This window comes from Mirounga angustirostris, unplaced genomic scaffold, assembly GCF_029215605.1.
Source record: "Mirounga angustirostris isolate CCGP_5_RB_7025 unplaced genomic scaffold, mMirAng1.0.hap1 SCAF_10, whole genome shotgun sequence".
Classification (NCBI taxonomy): Eukaryota; Metazoa; Chordata; class Mammalia; order Carnivora; family Phocidae; genus Mirounga; species Mirounga angustirostris.
The window spans coordinates 11033983-11055960 of record NW_026991718.1 but is presented as its reverse complement, the minus strand read 5'-3'; the positions used below and the strand labels follow the sequence as shown (position 1 = coordinate 11055960).

At 50.4% G+C, this 21978-nt stretch overlaps 1 protein-coding gene across 1 annotated transcript in view; it reads left to right on the top strand.

The window, feature by feature from the left end:
- SNTG2 (syntrophin gamma 2) overlaps positions 1–21978 on the top strand; it is a 156007-nt gene that overhangs the window by 121634 nt on the left and 12395 nt on the right. The window contains exons 15-16 of the mRNA XM_064573510.1: positions 15574–15666; positions 21015–21125. Coding sequence (XP_064429580.1) covers positions 15574–15666; positions 21015–21125 — 204 coding nt within the window. The remainder of the gene's footprint in view (positions 1–15573; positions 15667–21014; positions 21126–21978) is intronic.

The following is a 21978-nucleotide window of genomic DNA, read 5'->3' as shown; positions in this document are numbered from 1 at the left end:
TGGGTGTCGCTCAGGACACAGGTGGGAAGTTGATTCTGATGGCGGTTAGCGGCTGGGGCTCAGCTGGGGCCCCCATGCCACCCAGGAGCTGCATGAGTGGGCGCTCAAGAGGGCAAGCCTGTGCACGTTCATGAATGTTTCTCTCTGGATTCACACTGTTAACCAGAATTTTTTTCTGTCACGTGACCCCGAACCATTTTTGCTTTATTATCCTCTCTGCACAGATAAAAAGCATTTGGACAATCATAAACATTTTAGTTTTTTGGAGATGGGAATGAATTGCTGCAGATATTTTCTGGAATACTTCAAATCACAACAAAGACAGACCTAAGGGGACAGTAGTGGGTCCAGGAACCTAGTTTTCCAGGGAAATACTGGGAGCTTACGGGTCCCCTAGTCACAGCCTTCGTCCGAGAGCACCCACGCCCGTTTACACCCAACGAGCTGCCCTCCCTGCGCTCCCTGCAGCCCCACTTGGCGGGCCAGTGGAGGAGACTGGCCTCTGCCAGCAGGAGGTGAGGTCCCAGAGCCCCTGGGGTTGGCACAGGGTCCAGCAGTGCCGAGGCCTGGAGGCGGCCCTGGAAGTATTTTGGTCCCAGGTCCCCGAGTCAGTCCCCAGCATTTCCTTTCCCATTCCCTCATCCACACAGACTACGCCGTGCTGTGGTCAGCTTGGTGTTTTAACCCCCGTCTTCTCGGTAAGCTGAGGCTCGAGAGCACGGCCACTGACGGGGACAAGTGAACTGGGTGTGTGGCCAGAGGGTGATCTGTTCAGGCAGACCAGGTGTGCAGCACCTAGCTCATCTGCCCTCGAAAGTGCTCCAGAGAGCATGAGAGCAGGTGCTCCCACCTGTCCACTTCCTCCCCTGGAGCCAGCATAGTTCTTACAAATGAACACGTGAAAGGTAAGATCGTGACTCTCAAGAAAATGTAAAACGAACATGTGCTCAAAGATTTTATTTAACTTAACTCCTCCATTAATGAGGGAAGTCAGAGGTGGTTTGAGCAGTCCAAAGAGCCCTTGAGAAGAAAGTCCCCGAGCATAGGCACTGCATCCAGGTTGCTTCTGGATGCCATTGCTGGGTAGACAGAACATGCACTCGATGACCTCCAGCAGCCTCGTGGACCGACCTTGGAGCTTGTCTGTTCCACCAGACAGCAGCTTGCATCTCTAGCAGACGAAGATAACCAAGTTAGCTTCCACCTCTGTGGAGCTGAGCATGGCCCCGTCCGTGGAAAACCGGGTCAGGACTGCCCCTGCGGACCTGGTCACCTCCACAGAGTACCTTGAGTTTCAGAAAAGGTCTCTGATCATTTCTCCTTTTTGCTCCCAAAGAATCTCCAAAGACCGTTTGTTCTCCCTTGTTCTCCTGCCTGTCCTGAGGGGAGACGTTAGGAGAGGCCGGAGCACTGACAGATCTGGGGCCAGCGTGGGGCGCTCTGCAGCCCTAAGTCCCAGAGTACTGAGCCACCACCGAAGCCAGAGGACTGACCTCTTCTGATAAACCTGAAACCAGCAACAGGCGGCCTAAACCGAAGTAAGCAAAGGAAATAAATCAGAGGAAAAAATCAGTGAACTAGAAAACCCAAGAAAAACAGAGAAAATCAGTGAACTAAAATAAGATTCTATAAAATAAAAATGAATGAAGGTCTTCTCAGACTGATGAGAGAGACACAACTTACAGCATTAAGAACAAGGTAATATCACTACCAGTTACACGGATACTTAGGAAGACAGTAGGGGAACATTATATACACAACTTCTAAAAATTGGCGCTAAATCTGACAGCCTGGACGAGGGGGACAAACGCCTTGTGAGACACAAACCACCAGAGCTCCCTCAAGGGGAGATAAGTAACCCAAAGAGCACTATGTGGTTTAAGAACTGAATTTTTGCTTAAATCCCTCCCCATGGAGGACATTCCAGTCCCAAATAGAGTCATTGGTGAACTGTACTAAACAGTAAAAAAAAATAATAATTCCACACAAACTAACCCAGAAAACTGGGAGTGGGGGGCAATGTTTTCAGGCATCTAAGAGGCCAGCGTCCCCCGATACCAGTATTAGACAAGGACACGGGAAACAAAAATGCACTTACAGACCGTTGTCCTTTATATTTATGTACATAAATACTCTAAACACAATTTTACTTGATAAAATCCAATAACTTCTATAAGAGGAAGAATATATCAAGTAAAAATTATCCTAGGAAAATACAGTTGGTCTTATAATCAATCAATTTAATCTATCAGGCTAACAATTTAAAAGAAAGAAATCATGTCATCATTTCAATAGACCCAAGAAAATATGTGACAAAATCCAGGATCATACCAGCAAAGTAGGTGTGGAAGAAATTTTCTCTAACCTGATAAAAAGGCATTCATCATTTACAAAATTGCCCACAGGTAACATCCGACTTAATGGCGAAAGACTGAACACTTTTCCCCCAAGACTGAGCATAAGGCAAAGATTGCCCTCTCATCACTTTGGCTAACACTTGACTAAAGGCTGTAGCCAGGGCCACCAGTCAAGAAGAAGTAATAAGAGACATCCAGATTGGAAAGGAAAAAATAAAACCATCTTTATCCACAGATTTCATGATGTTCTCAACAGAAACTCAGATGGAATCTGCAAGAAAAGTCAGTTCAGCTACAGGAAAAGGTTGCAAGATAGAAGATCAATATAGAAAAATCAATTCCTCTTCCTGATACAAGGAACAATTAAAAATATTTATAACAGCATCAAAAACATGAGATAATTTGGATAAACCTGAAAAGATGCAAAAGACTTGTAACAGAAAACTACAAAACATTGCTTGAGGGAGCGTAAAGGAAAGCTGGGTAGGTGGAGAGCCGGACTTTGTTCACGGGCCCGAAGACATAATAGTGTCACTGTCTACTGTCATTGATCTCTACATCAGATGCCAGTAACATCCCAGCAGGCTTCTATGTGGAAATGGACAGGATGATCTTCAAATTCATATTAGAAATGCAAAGGACTCAGTATCTCCTAAATAACTTCGGAAAAGAAGAACAAAATTGAATGACCGACAGCACCTATTTCAAAAATGATGGAAAATGTGGAGTAGTCATGACCGTGTGCTGTTGGCATAAAGACGGACAAGGAGGTTTTAAGGGGCAGAATCCAGAAGTAGATCTACACATACATAGACAATGTTGTTTGACAGACATGGATGATAATTCAGTGGGGAATGAATAGTCTCTGGAACGGGTCATGCTGGAATAATCGGATATTTATGCCAAAAAATGGGCTTCATACCTCACACCACCTACAAATGTTAACTCAAAATGGGTCATAGAAGTATAAATGCAAAACTATAAAAATTCAAGAAGAAAATATTAGGTAAAGTCTTTATGACCTTTAATGATGCAAAAATTTCTCAGATACAAAAACCAAACCACAATCTATATAAAAAGATACTTAAGGCAATTTGGACACTTCATCCAAATAAAAAACCTGCTCTTATTTGCAAGACAACTGTTAAGAAACATGAAAACGATGCCAAAGTGTGGGAGGAAAATATTGGCAAAGCATACATCTCATAAAGGGCCTGTATCTATAATGTGTAAAGAGATCTCAAAGCTCAATAAGAAAAACCACCAAGCCAACACAAAAATTGGGCAAAATTTTTTAATAAACTTCATGAGAGAAGGTATATAGACAGGAAATAAGCCCATGATAATACCCTCAGAATCATTAGTAGGGAAGTGCAAACTGAAACAGTGAACCACCCAGCACGCCTCTTAGCACGACGAAAATTTCAAAGACCAGCGGTAGGTACCGCATGTAGGTGCGAATGTGGAGGAATGGGCACGGGGGCACGCCCCTGGCACGGGCGGTCTGGCAAGTCCTGGCGTTGAAAAGCACCCACCATAAGACGCGACCATTCCACTCCTCGCCTTGTTGTGCACAAAAGCCTTCGTACCCGCTAATACCCAAATCCTAAAACAACCCAACCGTCCATCAGCCTGGGACTGATGAAATATTTGGTATGTCAGCACAGTGGGATGCCCTCCGTCGGGGAGGAGAATGAGCAGCGTGGAAGACACTCAGCGTGACGGTCTGAGAGTACATTCTGTGTGATTCACGCAGCAAACGTGTTAGTTCTGATGAGGTCCGGTTTTGGGATTTCTTCTTTTATGGCTGTGTTTTTGGTGTCGGTGCCAAGATCTCGAGAGTTCGTTCCAGGTCCGGGAGGTTCTGTCCTGTGCCGTCTTCTGAAAGCTGATGCAGGAGCACCAGCCGGATGGAAGGTGGGTCCGCCCCGTCTGTGAACCCCGTGCACACTCGGCTCCACGGTGAGCGAGCCTGCACCGGAAAACAAGGAAAGGAAGGGCTGCTGATGCTCCCGTCCGCTGTGGCAGGACTTTCTTCGAGGCGGGTCCGGCTGTGAGATGGGAAAGGGCAAGGCTGGGGCTGTCCTCAGAGAAGGAAGCGCAGAGCAGATCGGGCTGGACAGTGTCTGGCCCCCCACACGACCACCCAGTCAGAAACGGGGTGAAATGGTTTCCAATCAGTAACACTCCCTCTGACACTTTGTGACATGAATTTGATTTACAGATGACATTATTAAAAACCATGATGATTTCACTCATCAAATGTCATTAATCAGCACATTTTTGAGAAAACCTAGAGATGTCCCTTTTAGTTCCAGCCAAATCTGGAATTACTTTCAGGTGTGTAAATTTCAAAACGTCGCCTGCCCTTCACCCACTTAACCTCATATTGGGGCAACTGGGCACCATAATCAGGCATTCTGCCTTCCTTACCACAGGACTCCAGCCCCACATGGCCCCCAACCCCAGGGCCCCCGTTTGATCTCGTTTTAGATGTTCTCATTTGTCACCCCCAAGAGCATCACTCCTCTCTTGTTGCTTCCTCTTCTTCCTGGTCGGGCGCCCAGAAAACAAGGCCAGACGGATAAGGATGCCGTCAAATAAGAGCAGACAACACCAAGGAAGGATTTAAGAGCCTTTCCATAAACGTGACCTACACACGGGCTGCTGTCGTTGTTCCGAAGCCTATTTGCTTCTCTCAGTTTCTGGCTGTGGTTGCGTTATTCCTGTCACCAGGTGAGGCTCTTCCGTTCCCTCCATCTGTGGAGCGTCCCCCACGTGCCACACACTCTCCCGGATGCCCTCAGCCGGGGGACTGAGACGCAGGAAGGCGCTCTCCCCCGCCCCCCGGCCGGTCCCAACTTCCCTCCCACCTGGCTGGTAGCTGCAGTGCAGGGTTTCAGAGGTGCTGTTCGCTGGGCATCCCAGGGAACGTGACATTACGAAGGCGTTCTCGCTAGCCCTAAGTGGTGTGTGTGCACGCACACGAGAGAGATGTGCTGCCTTCTTAATACGTTTTGCATTTGTAGGAGACTGAGAAGTAACCTTGAATAAGTCATGTAACTTTCTTAATTATTGGTTTCCTTCTTCCTAACATGATTACCATTTTCTTTTGGAATGGTGTTACGAAGTCTAATTAATTGATGTTTGTAAAGCACTTGACATTGAAATATGCACAACATAATTTCCTTAAGTGCTTAAATTAATCTTCCAGATACATTTTTAAGAAATCCCAAGCTTGAGTTATTAAAAACAAAACACTAACATCAGTGAGAGTTTTGGAACACCATGTGGAATACTACAAATATGCTTTATCATTTCTCCTGGAAAAAGTAAACCCAGAGGACCTAAGAGACAATCAAGTGAAATATTAAATAACACCTGGATTAGAATAGATTTATGGGATCATTAAAAGATAATTATTGGTTCATTACCAGAAGCACCAGTTTAATTAAACAATTAAGTTTCAGATTGTTTTTTTTTAAAGATTTTTATTTATTTATTCATGAGAGACAGAGAGAGAGAGAGGCAGAGGGAGAAGCAGGCTCCCAAGGAGCAGAGAGCCCGATGCGGGACTTGATCCCAGGACCCTGGGATCATGACCTGAGCCGAAGGCAGACGCTCAACAATCTGAGCCACCCAGGCGCCCCAGATTGTTTTCATTACTCCCAGGAAGCTTATTGCAATTCCAATTCACCTGGTGGTTTTGCAGCCAGATTTCAGTGAAAACCATCAATTACTCTTTAAACGTTTTTCTTTCCTTAAATGTACAGCATTCCCACAAATGACCTGGAGGGGTCTGGCCTCTGGTGGGAAGCCCTCCATGCCTCCTGTCGAGCATCTTTCCACCTCTCCTTACAAGAAGCCCCAGGGTGGTCACATGGGACTCATGCCACTTTCAAGCCTCATCTGAATTCATGTTAAAATTGAGTTTTTCCTTTAAATTGTAATTCATTTGGTTGAACAACCTTTGTGCTAGACTCACGAATGACCTCACAGTTGACCTTGATACATTCATGTACAGACTTTCTAGAAGGATCTAACTGATCATTACTCTAATACTAACATTTCGTTTCTTAGGCTTATTTCTGTTACACAAACTCTGCAAGTGTGATGCGTATCATTTTGTGTCTTCAAACCCAGATACGCGCGAGTAACTGCTCTGAGCTCCTGGGGTGTGCATGGACACACACACGCCCGTGAGGGCTGGAGGGAAGGGTGCGGAGCCTGACCTCCAGCGTCTGTGAGCACTTTCTGTCCAGCCGTGCTCGCCCCTAACCAAGGGTCACGTCCCTGAGCCTGGCAGATGCTGATGCGTCCCGGGCCCGTGAGTGCACCAGAGCGCCCAGCCAGCGCCACCTCCCAGTCGGGCAGAGTAACTTGGCAGATGCCAGCGTCCATCTACACCGATGGCCACTTGGATTTCTCGGCTTGAGCTGCTGTGGGAGCTTCCCGGGGTACCGCTCCTGAGAAACGGTTTGGGAAAGGCAGGTGTGAAATGGAGCAGAACACATCTGTTCAAGGACAAATTCGAGAAAACAGTTTATTTTCAGCCGACCTTGGGAGAGGAGAAGGTAGTGAATTTGCTGAAAGTCACAGAAACATTGGATGCGACGTGTCCAGTCAAATGCAGTGAAACACCTGGAGTGTCCGCATCAGCTCTGTGCTCCTGCAGAGATGGAGCCTTTCAGCCTTAGTGGGGTGACCAGCCCACGGCCCTGTGGGGTCTCTCGGGGCAAAGATCCAGCTGCTGACACAGCAACTCTCTCTGGAGGCCCAGGGACATCCGCCTCCAGCGCAGGGACCAGCATGTGCTGGGGCTCCGTCCTCAGAGCCCGCCGCCCCCGGCCCTGACCCCGTCCCCAGAGCCGGCTGCTCCCTGGCCGGGACCCTGTCCTCAGAGCCCACCATCCCCCCAGCCCGGACCCTGTTCTCAGAGCCCGCCACCTCCCAACCTCAGAGCCGGCCTCCCTCTCTGGTGCCCTTCCTCCGAGGCACGGCGCTCAGACCAGGCGGGAAGAAGCCCTCCACTTCCAGGACTCACGCAGCTTGATGAGGGCGATCCAGGATCATCTTGCATCGCTGGGTCCTTCCTTCATCCCATCTACAACGTCCCTTCTGCCACCTAAGGAAATTTGTTCACCGGTGCTGGGGGCCTTCACCCCCCACCACAGTGTCCGTCCCATGTCCGTGTGTCTCACCGTCCTCATATCAGTATGCGTGTCTGTGTTTGATGGCAACCAGCCGTGCGTGTGTGTGCCATACGCTGTCTGCACGTGGACAGTGAGGGTCTGGGGAATGGAAGCAGGGACGGGGATGCACCTGCTGCATGTCTCAGGGGATATGGGGACAAGGAGAGGTGGCATCCGGGTAAGCGTGCTGACGCCGGCCATGGCCTCCAGTACCTCAGCGGGAGACAACGCGAAACAGCCGGCGAGCCCCCGGGGCTGCAGGTGACCAGAGCTCAATGAGGATGCTGAGCGGGGAGACGGTGTGGGCGGCCACAGAATCCTGTTGACAAGGATGGACCGGGTCTGGTGACACCTCATCTCTGCGTTGTTTAAAAATAAGTTCTTTTTCCAATTGCTTTTTAGGCTTTTTCCTGAAATTTACAAATTTTTTTTTAAATATTTTATTTATTTATTTGCGAGAGAGAGAATGAGAGACAGAGAGCACGAGAGGGAGGAGGGTCAGGGAGAAGCAGACTCCCTGCCGAGCAGGGAGCCTGATGCGGGACTCGATCCCGGGACTCCAGGATCACGACCTGAGCCGAAGGCAGTCGCTTAACCAACTGAGCCACCCAGGCGTCCCGAAATTTACAAATTTTTATAAAATATTTTTAAATATTTTATACCTTTTTTTAAGAGATGATGAAAACCTATATTTTAATGGAACATACTTCCCTTTGGGGCAGCATGCTTGTTTGTGAGTAATAATAATAGTAAGAATGACAACAGACAGAAGGCACAGTCTCAGGTGTGGGAGTCTGCGTCCTGTGCTGGGAAGATGGTGAATTTCCCTTTAACGTCAGGAGGACCAGTGTTGGAATCGTCCCCGGACTGGCCATGACCTTGGGGAATTGGCCCAGAATCTCTGAGGCCCAGTGTTCCCACCTGAAAAGGAAAGATGAAATCAGCCGATTCCCAGTGCTCTTCTTTGGGTGGAGTCCCAGGTGTTCCTGATCCATGTCAGGCACCCCGCTGATCACCGTAGCACGTGTGCAGGGAGTGTGTGAGGTGGTCGCGGTGTGCGTCACAGGAACTCAGAATCCCCATACACCTGTTCTGCTGGCCCCCGTGGCTGCCAAGAAGGGTAAGGCGTGTTCCTGGGTCCAAGTGTCCTGCATGGTCACACCTCAGAATGGAGTGCTGGCAATGCTGACCCAGGGCCCGGGGGGCCCAGCTGGTGACAGTCAGCCTCTGGAGAGAGATGGGAAGTTACCAGGCCTGCCCATCATCGGCCGCACTCCCGCCCCCCGCAGGACTGTTACTACTCTCCCTCAGGTGTGTAGTACGGGAACGGGCCTTTGTGGCTCAGCGCGTGGCTACTGTTCTCTAAAGAAAAACATTTTCCAAACTCTAAAAATCTGACCTATTAACTTCTGGCCTGTTTTGGACTACCCATTCCCAAATGACCAGAAATACATTAAGTATTAAAATAGATGTGCTTATCAATGGATACCAGACTCATCCATTGGACTTCATAGGACTACAGGAAATGCTGACCTTCCCATAGACCTTTTTGAGACATGAGAAGGGAGCATGTCATTCTCTTTTCCAAAGAGAACATATACAAACACAGATGGTTTCCCAGGAACCTCCGAGGTATGTGCACCTGTAACAAACACATTTCCATTAGTTACTGGCGTGGCATCATTGCTACGTGTACTGGTGTGACATTGTTGCTGCAGGTACAGGGGTAGCATCATTGCTGTGGGTACCAGTGTAGGGTCATTACTACAGGTATGGGTGTAGCATCATTACTATGAGTACCAGCGTAGCATCATTGCTACGGGTATGGGTGTAGGATCGTTACTACAGGTACAGATGTGGCATCGTTACTATGGGTACCGGTGTGGCATCGTTACTACAGGTACGGTGTAGGATCATTGCTATGGGTATGGGTGTGGGATCGTTACTTTGGGTACTTGTGTGGCATCGTTACTGCGGGTACAGGTGTGACATTGTTACTACAGGTACCAGTGTGATATCATTACTACAGGTACCGCTTTAGCATCATTAGTACGGTTTCAGGTGTAGCATCGTTACTATGGGTACCAGTGTGGCATCGTTACTGTAGGTACTGATGTGGCATCATTACTATGGGTACCGGTGTGGCATCATTACTACAGGTACGGTGTAGGATCATTGCTACAGGTACAGGTGTGGCATCGTTACTGTGGGTATCAGTGTGGTATCATTACTACAGGTACCGGTATAGCATCATTAGTACGGTTTCAGGTGCAGCATTGTTACTATGGGTACCAGTGTGGCATCGTTACTGTAGGTACTGTTGTGGCATCGTTACTATGGGTACCGGTGTGGCATCGTTACTACAGGTACGTTGTAGGATCATTGCTACAGGTACAGGTGTGGCATCGTTACTGTGGGTACCAGTGTGGTATCATTACTACAGGTACAGGTGTGGCATCGTTACTACATGCACCACAGCCTGTGTGTTCACCTCAGTTATGATTTATCAACTTCCTCACTCTTTAGTCGGGATCATGGCCGATCTGAGTAAATGCTGCTGGTTGTTTTTGATCAGAAATGCACGCAGCATATTTAGAATGCCAGGCTTCGAGCTGGACTACATGAACACCCCCCAGTGGCACCCAACACAAGAAGCCGGCTTCTGTGTCTGTCTGCAAACTCTGGTCCAGCCGGACTTAGCATAAGCCTCCCGCCTTCAGCACATCACTCACCGGGACATCCTCCAGCAGTCTGTGCCGCGAAGTGGATTTCCCATTACTGATGCAGGGGACAAAGTCAAAACAGATGCCGGCATGTCCTGGTGTTAGTGGTACTGTTGTTTATTGAAGTACATTGAGCTCCCTTTACTCATTCATACAGGTGCCCTTTACTACAAAGAGACTGCACATCTACTTTCCAAATTAAGCTTAGAATATAACCGAGAGGCACAGAATACTGATGTGAAGATGGAAGTGGCCACAGGGGCTGGTAGCTAAGCTACAAGGAGCTCCGGGTCTCAAACTCAGAACCTCTGAATGTGGCCCAGGAGCACTGCTGCAGAGAAGGAGGCAGAGTGGTGGGCCTCGCGGGACGCCAGCCGAGTGTCCTGGGCGGCTCTTGTGACCCCTGCCCGAGCCACCACACCTGCTCGTCCCTGGGGGAGGGCAGACCTGCCGCACTGATCGCCGCATCCAGGGTCCTCCAGCTCCGAGAGCAGGCTGGGGTCAGGGTTCCCACCCATCCGCCCCTGCACGGCTGTCCCTGCATGGCCCAGACCCCGCCCAGTGTGCCCACTCTACGTGCGTTATCCCGTCACTGGCTGTTTGAACACAGAGAGCTGAGACAGTCACACGGCCAGACTCATCGGAGCTACGCTCTCGGTGGAAATTGTGTTTTAAAACTCTGAACCAAGTCATTCCCATGGTAAATGTTTGCAAGTCTCCAGAGTGAATCGCCAACATAATGTGATTTTGAGGGGTGCTACTTAGCATTTTCTTGGTACGAATGAGCTTTTCTGAATATTTCGCAGAAAGATGCCAACGTACATATTGGACTAGGACCTGGCACTTCATTTCTCTAAAACCCCTTGCAGCTTAATTTACCTAAGTGGAGCTCAGAACTATGCCTGCTCGTTTCTGTTTCTGTCCCTGGTTTGTTACAGGGTTTCAAGCAGCCCTTCCCAGAGCAGCATTCCCAGTGAGGGAAGAGCCACGCCAGCTTTATGGACGGGGGCATTTTGACAGTTGCTCTTCCCAGCCAGTGCCCCCTCGTGCAGACGGAGGGCAGTAGAGGGTGTGACCAGGGACGCACCCCAGCATCTGGCGTCCATGCATCTTTGGAGAGTTAACACTCAGGGACGGTGAGCTCCTGCCCCGGCTTCTCACTGTGACCCCAGCCTCCCATACATAGCACCATGGGCCAGGCATCTTCCAGAAAACCTGAACAGGACCCAAAAATGGACACATGCTCATCAATTTACTTCTGGCCAAAGACTCCAAACCAGTGTCTTTCTGAGTTTATGTGTGGATCCCGAAAAAAGAATGTTAAATATTTTTGAGTAAGGCAGTGCTAAACTGGGTTTATCTTTCAAAATTTCACTTAAAAGTGTATTTCATGAACAAGCAGAAAATGAAAGCCTTGTCCACGAAACCACCAATTCCAAAAACTACCCACATTGTGACATTTATGTTTGTGACTAAAGTGTTCTGTTTTTTTTTTTTTTTTTAAAGATTTTATTTATTTATTTGACAGAGAGCGACATAGCGAGAGCAGGAACACAAGCAGGGGGAGTGGGAGAGGGAGAAGCAGGCTTCCCGCAGAGCAGGGAGCCCGATGCGGGGCTCGATCCCAGGACCCTGGGATCATGACCTGAGCCGAAGGCAGACGCTTAACGACTGAGCCACCCAGGCGCCCTAAAGTGTTCTGTTTTATTTGTAAGTCAGGTGGGTCAAACACCTCCTGGACATTTGCGGTGTGCTTGTTAGCTTCTCCAAGGAAGAGTTTTCCCCACACGGCCTCTCTGTTCCTTGCTCCCAGAAGGAGCCGCGTGTGTATGTCGTGTCCCCCAGCAGCCTCTGCTCTCTCAGGGTAAGGGGCCTGTGGACGTAGATGGTAGGTGACCTGATGAGTCCAGGATGCTTGGGGCTGATCGCAGCGGCCTCTCCTCCCACAGGTGTGGGTAGCACACGGGAGACGCACCTGCTGGCCTGAACCTGGGCAAGCCATCTTCCCGGGGACGAGAGTCCCAGTCTCTCCAAGGATTGCTTTGAGGACAGGCATGGGACTTGTGCTCAACATGTCACGTGTTCTGGACGTCTAGTCACCATTCAAATCATACATGGAGGAGAACGGAGAGGTTTCCACAGAATTCGGTCATTTCCCAGCTGATGCTGCGTAGCACGTTGCTCCGCGGGGCCTCCCTGGGGATCCACCCGGAGTGCGCTGGGCGAGGGAGTCCGGTGAACAGGGCCGTTTACGGGGAAGCCAGGAGAGCGCACGAGTCGGGGAGAGGGAGAGCACCTCGGCCTCACATGCGCTCGCTTCTCATCATGCTGAGGAACAGAATCCCTTCCTCCACTTTCTCATTCGCTTACGCCCTGGCTGCGCGCTCTCTAGAATACCTCAGAGGCTAATTTCCATGCCTTTGGTTAATGGTACCAGAGTGCGAATTTTTTAACACACTTGAAAATGAACTTGAATGTGCTATTTGACACTGTATTTATTACAGCCTAATTTAGTTCAGCCTACTGTCCTGTGAGGAGCTATTTGGTCTTTATTAGCGTGATTTTTCCGTGGCTGCGGCACATTGAGTTTGTGGCCGTGCTGTTTACAGGTGGAGTGAAAGGCATTAGGCCTCGGTCGTGCCATCCTAGCGCCCCACAGACCCCACGGTTTCGGGCACGTTCACAAATGGGGCCACAAGCTATGTGGTCCAAGGCAGCTCAGACCCACAGCTGTGCTGTCCACGTCAATGCCTGCCTCGATTTCCCTCTAAAGATTGTTTCTTAAACAGCATGGCCTCCCCAGCCTCCCAGCCAGGGTGACCAGGTGCACGTGGATTCATCCCCCACATGTGCCCGGCGCCCCGCGCAGGCTCGCTGGGAACATAGCTGGGCTTTGCGCAGCCTCACCTGGGACGCAGGAGGGACCAGCGCCCGTGGTCTGCACGGCCTGAACAGGTGTGAGCCTCAGCCTTCTGCAAGGGGCCCACGGCACCCACCGTGCCACCGCCCCACGTGGGCTGTGCTTCTGGCCATGAGCGGTGATGGAAAGCCTCCCACTGTCCACACGCTGTCCACACCCTGCCTGGCTCCTGCACACATCTGCTCCAAGTACAGATCTAACAGCACCGCATCCCGCAGAGCCCAGGGGGGGAATCTCAGTAGTAAGCAAGGTAATTTTTTTTTTAAAGATTTTATTTATTTATTTGAGACAGAATGAGAGAGAGAGAGCACATGAGAGGGGGGAGGGTCAGAGGGAGAAGCAGGCTCCCTGCCGAGCAGGGAGCCCGACGCGGGACTCGATCCCGGGACTCCAGGATCATGACCTGAGCCGAAGGCAGTCGCTTAACCAACTGAGCCACCCAGGCGCCCTATAAGCAAGGTAATTTTTAAGTGTTAGTTTATTAAATTAATAAATAAGGTGGTGGCCACTAACTCAACAACCTTTTTAAAAGAATTAGTGACTTGGGAGGGCCAGTGAGGGGCCTCAGGGCGCGAGGACCATATGGTGCAGAGGGCCTGCGTGTTCTTTCCCGTGTGTGTCCTAGACTTGGCACAGAAGAAGGGGCCACCCAGAAATACCAACAGGTGCAGACCCCAAAACCCACCACGGCCTGCTCCTTGCAGCCCAGGACCAGGAAGGGCAGCCTGGTGGGACAGAAACATTTTACACAGTAAGTGATCCACGCCAGCCAAACACGCAGACGTCCCCACAGACTCACCCCACCCTCAGCAAATGCCTCTGCCCCGCCAGGCAGGAACGATAGCCCCCCACCCCCCGCCAGGTGGTGTCAGGGAGCAGAAGCAGGGACCACCTCATGGGGCTGGAACTCTCGTCCCATCCATCAGCAGTAGGGTCCAACACCAAGAGGGGGACCTCGACTTCTACCTGCCCTGGCGGTCCCTGGACAGCCCCCTCCCCTATGGAAGATGAGCCAGAGATATTCATGTAGAACGACTTAAATGAGCTCAAGGATCTCATAATACAAAAATATCCAGGCTTTAGTAAACCGGGAAGATCTCAAACCAAGTGAAAAGGCAGTAGCTTCCAGCACGAAGATGTTGGGCGTTAGAATATCTGATGACCGTGTTCAAGCAGCAGTGATCGATGTGCGTCAGAAAGGAAGTGAAGCACAAACCTTGGAAACCGATGAGAAGACAGAAAAGCCTCAGCGGGGAGATCTGAAGCCACACGAGGAGATAAGTCCCACAGTTCGAGATGAAGGTCCTCATGACAAAAGGCTCAGCAGCTGAACTGGACCTAGGAATGGAGGACGGAGGAGTCACCACGGGCTGGACACGCCGGCCTGCGAGGCTGAAGGGAGCTGACCTGTGTGCTGAGGTGGAACACCAGGGGAGGAGGAGGGGGGCTGAAAAGTCCGGAAGGCATCCTGACGGAAGGCCCCCGATTTGACGGGACGGAAGACACTGCCCACTGCGGTGAGGCCCGAGTGCCGCATTCAGCTCCCCTCTGCGCTGAGGCTGGGAGGTTTTACCTGCAGCCTCGTCACACAGGTTGTGCAAAGTAACGCTTCCCAAGATATTAATGTTCCTCCTCCTGTGTTAAGGCTTAGCCCTAGTTCCTTCTGTTGAGAGTGCCGTGCAGATACTAGCCCTGGTCTCGGCATTGTGGTGCTTCTGTCCCACGTGGCTGGACGCGTGGAGCTGTGTGTCTGCGGCTGTGTGTGTGTGTGGCCACCCGCCCAGGAGAGAAAGCCGGCCCTGAGCATCCGTGTGCTCACGCCCAGCAGACGAGGCGTTCATGTTGAGTTTAACGGCAGAGGTGACCTCACCCAAACCCGCCCGGGGGTGATACAGGAGCCACATGGCCACAGCCTCTCCCCTGCGGGGGTCTGTGCTTTGGTTTTGGTGTTGCTGCTCTTCAGAATCTTTTTCCCCAAAGCACGTCCAGGTTCCCGGGGAGCAGGCCTGCGGCCCTGGCCTTCAGTCCAGTGGGCCCTGAACAAGGAGAGGAGAGTGAGCGCCTCACGCCCCAGGTCCTTCCAAACGCATTAGCAAGCGGAACTAGGAATCCCGGTGTTTCCAAACCACTTTGCTGACTGAGGACTTGCTGGGCCCCGTTTGCTTGTTTGTGGTGAGAGTGGTGTGCAGGCCCCACGTCCAGCTCCTACGTGGTTCGAGGTGTTTGCCTGTAGACAAAATCCCAGAAAGCACTGCCCGCATGCAAAACATCAGGACTTTTAAAAACTTGGTTTCTGATCGTGGGGGGATACTGCAACCACCTGGTTAGTGTTGAACTCCGTTGCTAAAGAATGTTTTCTCAAAATGAATGCTCTTTTCTAGTCCAGAACGTACACGTGTAGCTGGCAAGGAGAGACGCTGTGTTTCATGGTGGATTTCGCGTTGGGATTCACCTGTTTTGACAGTAAGACAAAGGTAAGCTGCCCAGCAGGCACGGCACAGTGCCCAGGGACGCGCACTGTTACATTTCAGTGGAGCGGACGGGATGCCACCAGCCCAGCCGGTTTGTCGTGTGCACGGTGGTGCCGGCCACCACCATCCGCGCCGGCACAGAAGGGTCTCCTGGGTCCTGCTCGAGGGGAAGACCTCCAGCCTGAAGGTAAACACTTTGGAAAGAAATGTTATCTACTGCCTGGCCTCAAACCTGAGCATCTTGGTGAGAGAACAGCAGCCGTTCCCGGCGGGTCTCATCAGGTAGGTGCTCAGCTGTGGTTGACTTCCCCTTACCGCACAGGAGACCACCATTTCCACCAGCATCTCCGTGAGCCCGAGCGTTCACCTCAGCCCATAGTATGTCATCCCACGGGGCTCATTCAGAATGCAGGATGGGGACACGTGGGCAGGACAGGTGCATCACACGGCAGGGGCGCAGAGCCCACCGGCTTAGCCTGTGCCCGGCCGTGGGTCGGCACGGAGCTGGGGACGCCACATCTCAAGTGGCAGTCTCACCAGTGTTTATTTCCAGACCTCCCTGTAAAACCTTCGGATACTCTCTTCTATGAGTTAATCATCGCAGCCAACTCGGGATGCCCTGTGAAATCGCACCCTAGCTTTTCAGAGGTCTGGCCCATGTCTTCCCCATTCTTCTAGACAGTGGCTCCCACGGGGGCGAGTTTGCCCTTGGGGGAATTTGAAGGGGTGTTTCTGCTGGCATCTAGTCGGGGGGAGATCACAGACACTGTAAGCACCCTGCCGTGCACGGAATGGCCAGCAACAAGGTGCAGAGCCGGGAGCTCTGTTCTGAGGAGGGGCTGCCTCCTTAATAGAATTCTCCACTAGAAAACTCACTGCGCTCTTACTTTATTCCCTCCCAGGAAAAGGGTAGGAGGTTTCACAGTAGGGCTCTACCTAGTGTTTATTTATTTGTTTATTTACTTTTCAGGGAAGGGGGAGAGAGAGGAGGGAGGGGCAGAGGGAGAGAGAATCTCAAGCAGACTTATGTATTTGTCGTGATTTAAGACAGTAACTGGAAATTTTAAAGAACATGTGACAAAAAGAAAATTGTTCCAGAGCCTTGTTACGTGTATGCCTTTTTAAAATTTTTAAATTTACAATATTTGAATTAATTTTCAAAAGAAAAGCTTTTGCGGCTTAACTGTGAAGAGTATACCAGTGGGTTGTAAATCTATGAAATACTTATAACTCTTTTCCATTTGACACATCTTTATTCTTTTAATGTATGATGACATTTGTAAATTCAGTATACATAGGTTTTCCATTATTTCTAGATTGATATGAATAATTGTGAATAATTATGAAAATGGTGTTTTCTCAATATATTGTTAATATAAGTTATTAGGGAAAAATCACATAGATTTTTTTTGGCCTTAGAAACATTTAGATTGAGATTGACCACGCCTATATTCACAAGATAATTCATATTTCCGTGCTATAATATGCTTTAGATCAGACCATTTTGAGTTACTTCTGGGTCAGAAGTAGCCCCACAATGTGGTGGCGGTATTATTCACCAAATGTTCATAAGAACAAAGACGAGGTTTTGGTAGGGGTCTCAGTTTGAATGCTGGGCACCTGCATGGACATGAGCCTCGGAAGTAAACGTTTGGTCAGATTCCTTAGCTCCCCACTTCTGTGTTTGCCAGAGGAGAGGTGAGCGGTTGTCTCCACACGTGAACCGCTCGCGTCTCCACGCGTGAACCGCTCACATCAGCTGTCCCTCTGCAGCATGGGAAGGGAGTGAAACGCGAGACCTGCCATCACCGGGAAGCAAACATGCTTGGCCGTGCACATTTTTCCTGCTCTTACAAAACAAATGAGAACCGTGTTGTCCAATATCTTTAAATTTCTAGACAAATATCTTCAAACCATTTAAGCCAGAATAAACCAGACCTCTCTGTGCGCGTGCATCCCCGCCTTCTTGCTGGGGCTGACATGGGTCTCTGCGCAGAAGCCACGGGTTCCTGCACACGCCCAGCTCACTCGGCGGCCTGCTGGGCGGCCATGACTGTTCACTCTTGATCCCTCTGGTTTGGTGGTAACCAACGTCCCATTTCTGGTGTACCAAATCAGAAGCCGGAGAGGACATCAGCAAGAAGCAGGGAACAGATTGTGGGCCATCGGGCAGCAGAGAAGCAAGACAGCCCACAGACGAGCCATCAAGTGTCGCTTGAGATCTAGGACCAGAGTGAACTTTCCCCAATTTGCTTTCTGCCTGGGGTCGTGTTGGGAAGCGGCCTTGTCTGTAAACGTGAGCTTGCATTCCAGAACGTCTTCCTGCCGATGAGACATTCCACACAGACAGCAGAGAAATAACGCGTCTCCGTTGAGGGTGATGCGTGGCGGTCCTTGTGGAAGTCCTCTCGCCTGATTCCCTGCTGGGCTGGAACCCAATAATCCCACAAGGAAGAACAGAAAGATTAGATTTGAAAAAACTGGGAAGGAATGACTTTCTTGTCAGAGAGGAAGTGTCAGTTTGGGTCTGGCCTGACTGGCAGGAAGAGCCCCACAGCGTGGCCATGCAGGATGAGTGATGCCACAGACACCGCGAACCCGACCCAGGGCTGTCCAGCCGGCCCCTGGGGGCCCTGCTTTCGTTGTCAGTAGTTAACAAGACAGGTGTGTCAGGAAGGACTCGAGCCATGACGGTCACCACTCACGACCTAGCAGGGTGTTTCCTGTAACACGCGCTTGACTGGGGGACTGTTGTTGGATCACTACAACCTCAGCAAATGCTTTCGTCTTCCAAGGTCGAGACCCGAAACCCAGGATTCCCTCCCACCTCACCCTGTGTCCAGACGCGTCTCCCGCCTGTGTGTGGGGTGGGGGCGGCACTTGAGGTCCAGGCGGACAGCCATCATGATCCCACCTGGGGAGCCCACGCGTGTTTTGGAGAAGAGCTTACAATCCCAAAACTCAGCTACTGGCCTGGTACCTCTTTCAGGTGACACGTGCAGACACGGCATCCTTCATGGAAATGGCATGTTCGGTTTCTTCAGGAAAAGTTCTGTTTTAGGTACAAGAAAGAAGACTTCAGAAGGACTTGGAAGTGACTCAGAAAGAGCCCACCAGCAGAGGAAGTTCCACTGCACGGGAGCCGCCTCCCACCCCCCCGGCCTCCCAACCCCCCCACCTCCTGCCCCCCAGCCCCCAACTCCCCCACCTCCTGCCCCCCACCTCCTGCTCCCCCGCCCCGCCATCTTGTCCTGCAAAATCGCGTGTGGGTGTGGTGTGGGTGCGCCCACGGTCAGTCAGACAGCCCTGCACCCGGCTCCCTGCACAGTGGCTGATGAAAGCGCCCTCGTCCCTGATGCAGCGCGGCTGTGGGAGAAAATCGGACATAACTGAACACCAGTGAACTGTGGGTGTGTGCTCTCCAAAGGCAGTGTTCCTTTGAAAGCAAGACAGGTTCAGGACAGGGTCAGTGTGGAGAGAATGTGCTGGAAGGTAACAGTAATAAACCCGCAGGACTCCGTTGTGAGGATCAGCAGCGGCGCTTCGCGGAGGTCTTTTGTCTGTAATATCTCAACAGCTGACACCACGTGAGATGTTAATTACTGAGGTAATTCCTAAGTGTTATCCTGATGAGGGTCGACCCCTATTAGGCTCTTCCTCGTAATCAGATTTGAACCACATGTGGTTCTGTTGTTCATCACAGAGCCGTCTGGGCTTTGCCAAGGAATTTGGCAAAACCATGATGCCCAGGATGCCCCTGGCTTCCCTTGATGACAGGTTCCCGCGTGAAAGCGGGGGAGTGTTAACGTCCAAGGCAGACAAGATTTGGGCCATTCTGTCTGAGTGTCAGAGGCGGGCACGCCGGCAGGCACAGGAGCCCTGGGAGCCCGGCAGCTTGGCCAGCGCTCTGCTCACCGTCCTCAGTGCACCTTCTGGTTAACTGTGCTGTGGTTTTTGCTTGGTGGCTGATGGCAGTGGGCCAGGGGCTGCTTCCGAGGAAGCGGCGCCTGCAGTGTGAGTTCTGGGCAGAACCTCCTAATTCCAACATGAAGAGGCTCTCCGGCTGGGAGTGAGAACACCCAACCCCGCTGAGGCTGGTGTAGACCCACCTTCCTCATCCTGAAAGCAAAGACCCGGATATTGTTCCCTGAGACCCTGATGGAGTTCCGGAGTCCCAGCACCTGATGGAGCTTGTTTGGACACTTTGCCCTGAAACACGGAGCCTGGATTCAAAAAAAAGAAAGAAGTACAAGACCCTGAGGTCAGTGGGGGTGAGGGGTCAGGGGTCGCCAGGGCAAAAGTGCCTTTGAATCCCTCCCCCACTGTCGCTGCCTCTTCGCCTTTTGTGACACTTAGAGAAAGATGGTTCACTCTTTCAAAACAAGCACTTTTATATACTAGAAACTGCAGCTTGCACTGGATTCTTCTGGGAGATGAAGACGTTTCTCATGAAGTGTCTGTAAGCACAGACTAACTTTTATAAAAACCACTAAGTCTTTATTTGCTACAGACTTTCTTTTTTATTAAACAGTGAGAATTTATGAAGCACATTTCATCTTGAAGTACCTTAGTAAACAGCCCGTTATTTTTGCAGCAGTACGAAGATGTGATCACTGCCTTTCTCAGCTTTGGTGCAGGAGAAACCGACGTGAGGTGATTTGGACAAGCCCCAGGTGGGGCCGTCAGTGGGAATGAAGTTTTCCTTCTGTCTGCACCGGGGACCAAGTCTCGTGCTCTATAGCAAGAAGTGGGCCTCCTAGTGGATTTTAACAGAATTGGAGGAAGAGATGAACCATGAGAGACTATGGACTCTGAGAAACAAACAGGGTTTTGGGGCCGGGGGGGGGGGTTAGCCCGGTGATGGGTGTTAAGGAGGGCACGTATTGCATGGAGCACCGGGTGTTATACGAAAACAATGGATCGTGGAACACTACATCAAAAACCAATGATGTATGGTGACTAACATAATAAAATTAAAAATAAATAAATAAATAAATAAAAAGTCTTGCGAGCAGAAGAAGGAGCAGTGATCATATGACGCTGGTAGCCACGTACAGGAAGGAGAAAGCCAGGGAGGGTGGGTGGGGTGGCGGGAAGCGTGCTGCCAGGTCGGGGTCTGGGACTGCGGGACACCTGGAGCCCAGTGCAGGGACAGAGAGGATGCGGGCAGTCTGAGGAGGTCACTTTGCACAGACTGAAGAAGGGGAAGGTGGACGCTCTTATCACATGCTCAGGGTAGATAAAAAAATGAAGCAGATGTCTGCATTTTTAAAAATGGAGTATTTAATATATGAATAGATATTAATGACGTAAGTGAGCTATTTCTAAATCATAATTTCATTCTTTTGCAGAATGTGCTCTGGAGATTTAAATTTTCTCAGCTTAAGGGATCTTCAGATGATGGAAACACTCGAGTGAAGCTGCTGTTCCAGCATCTGGACACGAAACAGATAGAGGTGAAGGTAGGGAACCTGGTTTACGCTGCTGCCAGCCACACGTGGAGTAAGACCTAATGGTCAGATGGTGTTTTCGTTCCCCCTGCATGCAGACGACCCACCTCAGAGCTCAGATGGCCGGGACATCAGAAGAGCCGGGAGTCTGTCTCCTATAGAGATGCTTACAGCCTAAGACCAGGATCACTGAAACATATTAATTGATTCTACTAAAAATCACAAGTTCATTACCAAACGTTAACAGGAGATCGATATTTAAAAATACATGAGATGGGGCATCTGGGTGGCTCAGTCGGTTAAGCATCTGACTCCTGGTTTCATCTCAGGTCATGATCTCAGGGGTGAGATCAAGCCCTGTGTGGACGCACGGAGTCTGAGATTCTTTCTCTCTGCCCCTCACCCCCTGCACACATTCTCTCTCTCCCTCTCTCTCTCTCTCTCAAAAACAAAAACAAAACCCAAAAAAGAACAAGAAGACACATGAGGGTGCCTGGGTGGCTCAGTTGGTTAAGTGACTGCCTTCAGCTCAGGTCATGATCCCGGAGTCCCAGGATCAAGTCCCACATCAGGCTCCCTGCTCAGCAGGGAGTCTGCTTCTCCCTCTGACCCTCTCTCCTCTCATGCTCTCTCTCACTCCCTCTCTCTCAAATAAATAAAATCTTAAAAAAAAAAAAAAAAGACACATGAGAAGCCAGAATTGAAAGGAAGAGTTTTACAAACTGCATTATGCACAATTCAGCTGATGCGTTGTCTGTAATACTGAGACCAAAACGCCGTTAACAAAAGGAGCTCAGGCACAACTTACAAGTTCACGGCACTGAGCTGTTTTACTGCCAACAAAGGATTTTTTCCGTGTTTTATG